Source organism: Thunnus thynnus, chromosome 20, assembly GCF_963924715.1.
Source record: "Thunnus thynnus chromosome 20, fThuThy2.1, whole genome shotgun sequence".
Classification (NCBI taxonomy): Eukaryota; Metazoa; Chordata; class Actinopteri; order Scombriformes; family Scombridae; genus Thunnus; species Thunnus thynnus.
This window is the reverse complement of record NC_089536.1, coordinates 18,520,283-18,531,507: the sequence shown is the minus strand read 5'-3', so window position 1 is coordinate 18,531,507 and position 11,225 is coordinate 18,520,283. Positions and strand designations below refer to the sequence as shown.

Sequence of the window (11,225 nt, the reverse complement as noted above, 5' to 3'; positions counted from 1 at the left end):
CTATCCAAGGAAATTTAAAATGAGAGTTTCTGTGCCAGAAGGACAGATGCCAGAATTAGCAAGAAGTTCGAGCGTCAGAGTTGCATTTATCACACAAAGAATGTGACATTTTATTACTCTGATAAAGACAAACATCTCAAGGTTAAAGATAGAAAAAAGATAGAAAGATAGAAAAAGGCTGGTTTCCTTATTTCTGAAAAGCTGACATTCGTCTGCTGGTGGCTAAAATGTATCTTAACTTATATGCAAATTATTTTACCTTTAATGTTTATCAGCAGTGAGGCAGATCTTGGTTAGAGCACAATCTCACACCCACTTTCCCTCCTTTGTCTGTGTGGATGCACAGGATCTTTAGGTCGCCATAGGAACGTCATAGAAAAGTATTTGGTGATGTGTGTTTTTCCTGAAAAGATCCAGCAGGCTACAGTATGATGCCAGCAGCAGGAATCCAGTTATTTGTGTTAACTCTGCCCAACACTGCCGCCGAAAGTCAAGTATTCAAACCGGCACTACTGTCTCTGATATTCTAACCAAATCTCACAGTCACCATGCTGCTATTTTAAGCACTGAGAATCATTTTTTCTAAGTGTACCTTGTATAGATTGGCTGAGTGGACGCATGAATAATCTTCACCCCATGTGTGGTTTATATGCTTTTTTCACCAGACAAAAATATAGCGGTTCAAACTGGTCTGGATGTGGTTTGTGCTGTAACCAAGGAATGATTCAGTTGTTAGCCAGTTAGCATGCCAAACTTCATGTGCTCTTTTGTTCACTATAGCCAACATAGCTTAGTGCAATGGTAACCTGGCTTAACTACATAGAAGCACAGATGTAATGTATTACAGAATTGTTGAATCTAGTGTGTTTTAGGCCAGTGTGTAACTTACTCTAAAGTGCACGTGTTAGCACTGTGACATAACCAGCTCTGTCCTTGCCTTCATTTTTACTTCTTTTTTTGAAAATGTTGCAATTTCCATGGCAACAAAGAGAGTAGGAAAAGAAGTGAAATATGTGTTTTTCCTTCTTGTTCCTGCAATTGAATGTTTCAGCTTCACTGTGCAGAATGATGTCTGTGCAGAGTTTGACACTAAAAGGCTGTTTTCACATTCATCTGCTGAAGGAGGAAAGTTTGTGTCTGTGCTCACCTCAAATGTGAATTTAAGATATGCATGATTTCCATTTTTTTGTATAAAAACCATAACCAACACAAATAATCATTCTAAGCAGAGCAATTTTATGTTCATGTCTTCAAACATGTTTAGAGAAGATCTTTTAACAATCAAAAACCTTTTTTCACATTAAAAAAGCTGTTTCAGAAATGTGTAACACAAGGACTTATTGAATGTTTTGGCTTATGATCACAGAATTGAAGACATGCCCAGACCTGATTACACTTCATGATATGAAGTCTTGTTGGATGCAAACACTAGAAGCAAGATTAAAGCTCATAAGCACCACATCAACATCTGCGCTGTAGGTGTGTATATAGTTTAGATCAAAATGACACGAGAACCATATGACAGGACTATCTAACTTTCTCAGTTAAGGTTACCAAGAAAAACAGTGTCTGATGCTCTGTAATTTCTCCTACCTAAAATAAAATAAAAAAAATTGACAGCAGTTTTGGAGAGATGTTCAGTTACAGGCTTTTAACACATTCTGACATTTGATCTCAGACATTTATTGGACACTATCAGTAGAAAAACATGTGACATGCAAAAGGATGTATGCAACACTTTCAGGCGTGGTCACTGTAAACATTCAGAACAAACAGATACAGTTTACATTAAATGAATCTGCATGATATACTGTGAGAATGAAAATGTATCTATAGATTTAAAGTGAGACAAAAGGATCTTAAAATGTAAGATCATCAGTTTAGTTTGGCACAAATTACATTACAACAGTATCACAATCAGCATGGTCAGATGCATACAGTGGATATGACGAACCAGTCCAATTCTCACCACAAGGTGGCGCAATTGGTCAGCTTTAACTCCACCACTGCACAATTAAAGCTTTCTCTTATTGTAAATCACCAGAAGTAAATCTCCAATCTGAAGTAAATTCAAGGACATTAAACTTATAAATCACACTTTTAAAACAGTCCAAAACATCTTTAGTTCAACCTTTGTCAAAGCCTTAAGACAGTCCAGCCGTTGTGTGTTACCTTATTCTCAGGCAGTAACGTATCTGACTGTTCTTTGTCCTGCGTTCACATACAATTCAGTTCAGTTCAGTCTCCATCCTGAATGTGTTGCATCCGCTGTGGAGGCTTCTGTCAGGCCATGGTGGGACTGTTGTGCTGCAGCTTGGCCATACGTGCTGCTATGAGCAGCAGTATACCGCTGAGGAGCTCCAGGCCGTAAGAGAGCCAGGCCAGACCCAGAGACCAGCCGAAGGAGGTGTGGATATAGGCCAGACCCTCCGGCCCGACCAGCCTCTCTGTCTCGGCCAGGGCCTGGTATGAGTAGATGATGTAGAGGCTCACGCCACACAGGGTCAGCAGACCTACAGAGAGATGATGCATTACACACACATATACAGAAAAAATACTAAGTCATTGCCTGGGTTCCCATACGTGGTTGGACATTGATGTTTAATGTTAAATGGGCAAAGTAAAACTTGGAAGTTATCAGTTCAAATACAGACAACACAGAAGCCTTATTCTATAATTATCTTGTCAAAAGAAATGTTGCTCAAATCCCTAATTTTAAAATTGATACTTTATACATTAAAAATCCTCATCCTGTTTCCTCACAAGTGAGTATCGTCAAGGCCATAAAATCAATGAAAAACATGTTATATATATATAGTTTTTAGGCACAGACACTCAAGAATTTTTAAGGCAGGAGCCCTGCACAAGCTGGCATTGTGCTATGGCAATTATAAAGCGGAAATCCATACTAGTCAGAACTCTGTGCTGAGAAGTCATCAATAAAACCAACAATAAAATCAAGCCATTAGCTACCGAAAATCTCATATTGTGAGAGACAGGAAATACACTGACGCATGTGTTGTCTGCTTACACAACATCCCAGCCATCAGAGACTAGACTGAGACACGCACAAAACCACACAGTCCTCACGTGTTTCATAGTGTTGCCATTGGAAACCCTTTTAATTTTGATGGCTTGCTACTGGTTTTAAGGGGATGCAAGTAGAGCAAAGAGGATACCCAGGGTGGGACTAATAATCATTTTATCATGATTACACCCCGAGGTGCTACGAGCGCGGAGAATGATGAGGAAGCTGCGTCTGATGTCTCATTTTTATGCGCTTCACTGTGAAGAGCAAAGAAGCAGAGGAACAGGGACAGACAGAAAGACAGACCACAGCTGCCTGACACACAGAGATTAGACTGAATGTAATAACTCCTTATATTATTACATACATACAGTATTATTACAATTAATTACTAATAGAGCTGAAACGAACAGTTGATTGATTGACAGAAAGTTTTGATAATCACTAAGTCATTGTTCAAGGAAAAAGACCAGCTTGATACCAGCTTTTAGTAGCTGAAAAATTGCTCCTTTTCTTTAACATTTATGACAAGAAACTGAATATCTTTGTGGTTCGGACTTGTTTTCAGACAGTAAAGAAAATAAGCAAGAAGTCAACTTGCGCTCTAGGACACAGTGATGGACATTTTTAGACAGTAGCAGCGTAGCTCTAGAGATGGCAATGTCAGTGTCATTGGTCAGTCAACCATTTTGGTCCACACTGAAATATCTGGACAACTATTAGATGGACTGCCATTAAATTTTGTCCAGACATTCATGGTTCCCAGAGGATGAATTCTAATGTGTTTGATGACTTTTCATCAAGCAGACCAGCAGGTCAAGCTTTTTACTTATTCAGTAAAATATCTCAACATCAACTGGATGGATTGGCACAACATTTGGTGCAGACATTCATGGTTCTCAGATTATGTTTCCTACTGACTTTGGTCGCTGACTTTTCCTCTAATGCCTCCAGCAGGTTGACATTTTTGAGCGAAATGTCTCTTGAATGGATTTTCATGACATTTAGTGCAGACGTTCATGTTCCCCAAAATACCTTTGGTGATTCCTCTGACTTTTATACCCAATTTACACCTGGCATTACCATGCAATTTGTATCTGGATATTCTATCAGGATACAAAATGTGACAAATGTTACAGGGTAAATACAATCAGATAATAATAGATCTAATTGTTAGTTTCAGCCCTAACTACTAATACTATTTATTATTACTACTACCTCAAAAAGTACCACAACAACAATTAATACCTCAACAAATATTTCGAGTGCGTTTTTACCCCTCGTTCTTCCTGGTGCTGCTACCGTGTTTAATCAGCTTTTTTTTTTTCAGGAAATGTATTGTAACAACAGCAGTAATGTATGTTCTGTTTTCACTTTCACAGTATTAATGACATCGTGTATTTTTGGGGACTGGTTTTTAACGTGGAAGCACTTTAGTAATGTACTCATTTCAGAGGAAACCTTGCTCAGAATGTCAATTACACTGGAAATGAAGCACAAGAGAAGCCATGAAACAGCCCTGCAGGGAGCCCAGACAAAAAGTCATTAAGGCTGCTTAATGGTTGGTGAGAAAAGTACTTGCGACACTAGGACAAGAAGACAGAACAAAGCAAATAACAGCAAATTTCTAATTGTTAAAAAAACACATATGTAAAAAAGGTAACTAACTCAACAGGAAATACAATTTTACTGAAGAACAAACATGGCAAAGAGAAATTTTATGGACAACAAAGAAACCAAAAAAAAAAGCCCGGCTTGGAGGCAGGACAGGGTGGGATATTTTAGAAGTCGGACAGTCAACAAGTTCACAAGACAACTCCAATCTAATTCAAGCCTTTATTCCATTCCACACATTGCCATGTGCTGCTTATTAAAGGGAGACTATAAAGAGTCTTTTTAAGTGAAGTGTTTATCTATCACAAGGTCCCCTTTATGGAGGTCATAAGGCGTTGGCAGGAGAGCATCCGAGAGGTCCAGAGGGAAGAGCCCTGCGAGATGTTCAGTCGCTACGTTTGTGTGCATACGGATAACTTGATTACTTTAATACCCGAATTAACGTAATAGTGTAAGGCGTTTACATAGTTAACGTTAATCTAACTCTCCCAATAACATGAGTTGAAATGATTTATTTGATACTGTAGTCAAATAATTATCAGATGTGTAGTAGCTTGAAAGAAGCAGGAATATATAGTAGGAAAGAGGGGGACGATGTTGTAAAGCTGAAACATACTGTCAATTGATGGGTAAGTCGATCCAAGAGAAAATTAATCAGCAGCAATTTTAAAAATCGATTAATCATTGAAGTCAATTATCAAGCGAAAAACGATCTGGTTTCAGCAACGCAAATGTAAGGATTTGGTGCTTTTCTCTGTTTTATATTAAACATATGTGAATGAAATATCTTTTTACAGTGTTGGTTGGACAAAACGAGCAATTTACAGACATCATCTTGGATTCTGGGAAATTGTGAAAAACTTTTAAACTATTTCCTGATGTTAACACAAACAGGTTTAGCTGATGCCATTGTTTCCCAAAAAAACTATATGCACGTCCATAACTACCAGCGCTAATGCTCTGTTTTCCCCCACACAGCTTTTCGTTCCAGTTTACTGCTTTATCTTTACAGCACAGAATCAAAACACACACCTAAGGAAACAAGACTGTAGTGTGTGAACAGCAAGTTTAATTTAAAAGATGGATGGTAACCGAGTTATGTTTACTCTGATTATGAGCTTAATTTGGATCAGATAATCAGGTTAAGGTTTTAAATGGCAGTTGCAGTATTTAGAGTATTTTCTTAATCTTGTTAGGCACAGCTGGTTTTTTTATTTGTCTTTACAAGTTAGCAGCATTTTGTCTCAGCTCTTACGAAGTTTGTGGTGTCTAAATGGATACTGCTTTTCTCAACCTAAGCCTGGACGCCTTTTCAATTTAAACACGTCATCATGATGAGTGCTGAGACGGAAATGTCTCCATTTGAACAATGAACAGTACTAACAAGTTATATCGTGTAACTTTAAAGGGGATTTTATGTTTTTAACATGTGAAGCAGTAACAGTAGTTGTTGGGTGAGCATTTGTAAAGAATCAACAACTATTAAAAATACACTCTATGTATGTGTATATTTTTTTCTTTATTTTGTTGGTTTTCATGTGATGGTATTTGTTATTCTGTTCTTTTACTGTATGTGCATGTTTGTCCTTTTGTAAGTATAATAACTTATAATTTAATATACTCTAATCCAATCAGATTTTTTGGCTATATATTATAGATATAAATTGAGGGTTTGTCTGAGCAAATCAGCTCTAGAGTCAGTCTGCTGCAGCATGACGGCCAATCAGAGCAGTGGTATATTTAGCAGAGAAGCTGCTTGTACAAAATGCAACTAAAAACAGTCACTTATCAGTGCAGATGAGCTGGTGAGTTACTGAAAGTGTGGTTAAGAGATACTCAAATGTGTTTTTTAGATTTTAAATACTTGTGTGAAATTAATGCAAAACAAAAGTGAAAACCCTTAAAAACTACTTCAACTGCCTACTTCTTTGAAAATTAGTCAACCTCTTTTTATATCCTCACCTTCCTCAACCGTCCGTCACGCGACCAAACTGAAGTGAACCGAGTCAGGATTAAATTAAAACCACAGTGACGACTTCACGGCAGTTTTTGTGTTCCTGGCTTTCAAACGACAGAATAGTGTTGAATGATGAACCATTACAGCACAAAATCTATAAAGACAATTTACTCGAGAAATGCTGTGAATATAACATAAAAGCTTGATGTGATATTCTGCTGGTCACTATTTATGCTGATTTGATACTTATTTCCTATTTTTGAGACAGTAATTAATTTATAGTTTTTTAAACACTTATTAGGGTTGGCCATCAAATTCAATATTATCTTTCAATTTTGGCAGACTGCAAAAGTATTGTTACAATATGAATGTATCGAGTCAATGTTTTATAAAATTATATCAGAAAATTATTGAAACAAATTGGAATTTAAAAACAAATTCAATGATTAAATGAAATTTTCTTTTATATGAAGAATTTTGTCTGATGCAAAATATAACATTTTGGCTATTTTATGTGTGATTTTGCATAGATTTGCTATATTGAGACATATATCAATAGTAAAAAAACATACCATAACATTTATAACAACCATATGCCAACTATCCTTTGTTTATAATCTTTTTGTGACCTAAACCACTGATTTGATGTCAGGGCCTGTGCAGGTTTCAGGAATCCTTGACAAGACGTTATCTTCAACTGTCCCACACGAGCAATGTGAAATCAGAGACAGTATGAAAGAAAAATAGACAAATCTGGGATGCAGTTGTATCTGAAGCAGTTTCACTTCACTGTTGTTTCTCCCTACAGAACAATAAAAGCTCTCATAATCCATCTGACAGTGTATGTGCTGAATCACTTCCGATGTAACAGATCCAAGAGCAATAACACACATACACACACCTGCCTGTTCATGCATACTTAACCAATATGGCCGAATCAAACAACCAGTCAGTCTTGTGTGGTAATAAATGTCAGTCACTTTGGCCACATGAGGTCAATAACTGAGGTCAATTTCAGCCCTGTACATAAAGAGGCTCCCATCTGCTCAAATTAACCACATGGCCTTCCTTTACTACCACACTCTGTCTGTACAGACTCCACCAGACCTTCCACAACTTTCTAGTGTTTTCCTGATTCCACTGATTGTGACCATTTTCTAATCTAAAACAAAAAAACTAAGAATAGAAGTATGTGTCCTGTGCTCTTTCTGCTGTGATTTCCATCAGAACAACAAAAGCATCAAATCAAATTCACAAACAAAAGGGACCTGGCAATTATCTATATTCTTATGTCAATATCTATTGATTGACTGTGTTATAATTACCACATTTTTTGACTTAAATGTTTTGTGCAACTAAATTGCACCCTAAAAATAAGCATTTATTTAGATATTTAAAGCATTTTCCATCCATAGGAACCACTGCTACTAATCGCACCTACAGAGAAAATGCTGTTGACAATGAAAAAAAAAAAAAAAGCATGAGAAGATTGCACAGAGATTGAGTACACACTCCTGAGGCATTATGTTCCTCACCGCACACACAACCATTTGAGTGAAATGATCAACAACATGTGTCGGTATAATTGACTGTTTGCTCATTTATACAAGCACCTAATGATTCCTGTTTTATTTAACATAGAAGGAAATGATGTGAAGCAGAATTGATTTAATGCAATATCATTTTTTGTTAACACATCACTCCTGTGAATTTGTGGCAGTAATGTGTGATTCAAGTGTTTCAACCACCATTGAAACTTAAACGAGATAAAAGAAGCACTGTCTTCTGGATAGAAAGCACAGGCATAGTAGTTGTGAGACAGCGGTCTGTACTGTGTGGATGGGAACTCCCCACTTTATGCATGAGCACCACACAGCGATGTGGTTTTTGCTGTAATGGACCTGTCTTGAATGGCTTCTAAAATATCTTAGTGGACAAAAAAAAAGCCTTCCACAACTGAGTGTTTTCTGTTTTCAAATACAGCAATTATCTCATAAAGTGAAGTGAAACCCTTCACTGCAGCCAGTGGCGGAAGACGTACTCAGATTCTTTACCAACACAGCAATATAAAAATACTCCATTACAAGTAAAAGTCCTGCATGAAAAATACTACTTAAGTAAAAGTACATAAGTATTATGAGCTTGTTAAAGTATTGCAGTAATAGTAATGGTTTGGTCCCTCTGACTGATATATTATTATATATGACGTCATTAGATTATTAATACTTAAGCACTAGTGTGTAAGCAGCATGTTACTGTTTTAAGGTGGAGCTAGATTGAACTACTGTATATACAGTTAGCTAGTTTAGTACAGTGGTTCCCAACCTAGGGGTCAGGCCCCTCCAGAAGGTCACCAGATGAATCTGAGGGGTCATGAGATGATTAATGGGAGAGGAAAGAAGGAAAAACAAAGTTCTTATACACAAATCTGTTTTTTGTTTTTCTCTAATCTTTGATTTTTGGTGAAATATTGAATCATTTGAACATTTATTGAAATGAAACCATGTGAGAAGTTTAGAGGGAAAAATCACTATTTGATGAAGCTGTTAACAACTCATAGACATCTGAAATGTTACCCCGACTACACGCTGCTTTTTGCAAGACGTCAAAAGCCCAAAAGGTTGGAAACCACTGGTTTCATCTTTAACCATGTGTTGTATTTTAAAAGCTTGTTATATTATCCATTATCCAGTGGAGTAGAAAGTACAATATTTCCCTCTGAACTGTGGCAGAGTGGAAGTATAAAGTAGCATAAAATGGAAATACTTAAGTACAGTACTTGAGTAAATGTACTCAGTTACTCTCCATCACTGGCTGCAGCTGAACATGGATAAAGTGAGAGCAGACCTGAACCTCCACTTACTGCAGATGAAGAAGTAGGAGGCCGTGCCAGTGAGGAGGACAGGGCTCCGAGCCAAGGAGCTGACCAATCCGCAGATGCCTCCAAACAACAAGAGGACCAGGCTGAGGGGAAGAACAACCACTATGGCACTGTGCATGTCTGCACGCACACACATACGCACGCACGCACACACACACACACACACACAGATGGATTATGGCGCATTTGCGGCAATACAGCTGTCTTGACAATAAGACTGTGTGTGTGTTATGGATTTCATAAAAGCAAGAGGACTCACTAAGCATACGCAGCTCAGTCTCGGAGTATCTGGAGTAGTCAGCTGTGAAAGAGTCGATGGAGTCTGCATACATCTTCCCACCTGAATGTTGCAATTAGAAACGGAGAAAAAGCACCTGAATTACACACATAGTTGACACTTCATCTTCATCACTAATTGGGTTATTAAAGACAGCGGGGTGCTGAAATGGCACGGAAAACTCAATCATTATGAAAGTTACGAATGAGTCCCCTACCTTCGTTGATGCTCCACAGTCCCGAGTGGGAGCTCATGTCCTCAAAGTCGCTCATGTTGACTGGATTCATCTCTATGATGTACCAGTACTCGGTTCCGAGGGAAGCAGCCAAAAAAGCGAAGCTTAGAGCACCGCAGATACCGGCTGCGATCACCAGACAGCCAAAAGTTACCCTCATCCTGTACAGGTGAAGATTTAACTCATGCGTAACGCGAAATCCAGTCTTTCCAAAACGTTTACGCGCTCATTAGAAGTTGCGAAATAAATAAACACACGTCAATGTTTTCGTCTCTCTATTCTATCCGAAAGCTTTCTTGTCGAAGCAGTGATAAATTAAATATATAAAAGATGAACTTATCCTTCAATCAAGTCACAGAGCTGCACAGAGAGATACAACCTTCCGCCAGAGCAAGCAGTTTCTGTCTGGGTGGGACTTGATTTTACTCGGGAGGCGCACACACACATTTATATGCAAGACATGGCGGGAGAAGACAACGGAGTTTACAGGTTGGTAAATGAGCAACACTGGATACAACAATCAAAATTATTAGTCTGGGGCTTTTAAAATAAAAAAGTAAAGTTAGTTTTATTGTAAAGATGCAATAAAAGAAACAAAATAATAGATCCAAACCTTTACAGTGTATGGGTTGTATAGCTTTCTCACATTATTTCCAGACTCAACTAGATGCTGCATGTTAGTAAAATTTCACTCTCAATAGATGTATACACATAAATGACAGGCTGATCACAAAGACAGACTCCAAGTAAGATTTTTAAAATTGTCAAGGACTAAAATACACAAAAAAAGCAGTAAGGCTTATTTCCATTGTGGTCCTCTATTGGAGCACAAGATGGAAGATTGAATAAGTGCCAAACAAGAATGACGTTAGACTTAAAAAACCCAAACACAGTAAAACATGAAGCAATTGTACATCTAAAAATGATTGAGATCTGATTTAAAACTCCTCACAACAGGGTTTAGCTTGAGTGAGAGAGGCAGCTTGTTCCAATGACATGAAGCTGTGTATAAAAATGTATTTTTCCCAAAACATGTTTTAAATCTCATAGGAATAATATTTGTTAGACTGCTTCTAGTGTTGTGGGAGTGGTTGTTTTTTTAATGGATTAAAATGGTTGGAAAGGTAGGGAGGTGCAGATTTTAAGATATGCAAAGTGTCAAAGTGTCAAAGGACATCCAACATAACACATTTCTGAGTGGAGGGGGGCTTTAACTAATAATAATAATAATAA

General features: G+C 37.6%; 1 protein-coding gene across 1 annotated transcript; it reads right to left on the bottom strand.

Moving 5' to 3' along the window:
- Positions 1-1,294: 1,294 nt before the first annotated feature.
- On the bottom strand, positions 1,295-11,118 carry tmem235b (transmembrane protein 235b). Its single transcript, XM_067576308.1, has 4 exons — positions 9,975-11,118; positions 9,740-9,820; positions 9,463-9,600; positions 1,295-2,513 (listed from the first exon to the last, which is right to left on the bottom strand). Exons 1-4 carry the CDS (start codon positions 10,150-10,152, stop codon positions 2,284-2,286), a joined length of 627 nt encoding a protein of 208 aa, XP_067432409.1. The 5' UTR covers positions 10,153-11,118; the 3' UTR covers positions 1,295-2,283.
- Between the last annotated feature and the right edge of the window lie 107 nt (positions 11,119-11,225).

Excerpts from the sequence above, each read along its gene's own strand:
- tmem235b (XM_067576308.1), bottom strand. The coding sequence starts at position 10,152 with ATGAGGGTAACTTTTGGCTGTCTGGTGATCGCAGCCGGTATCTGCGGT. Across the intron at positions 9,821-9,974 it reads ACTGTGGAGCATCAACGAAG|GTGGGAAGATGTATGCAGAC; the intron begins GTAGGGGACTCA and ends TGCAACATTCAG. Across the intron at positions 2,514-9,462 it reads CTCCTACTTCTTCATCTGCA|GTCTGCTGACCCTGTGTGGC; the intron begins GTAAGTGGAGGT and ends ATCTCTCTGTAG.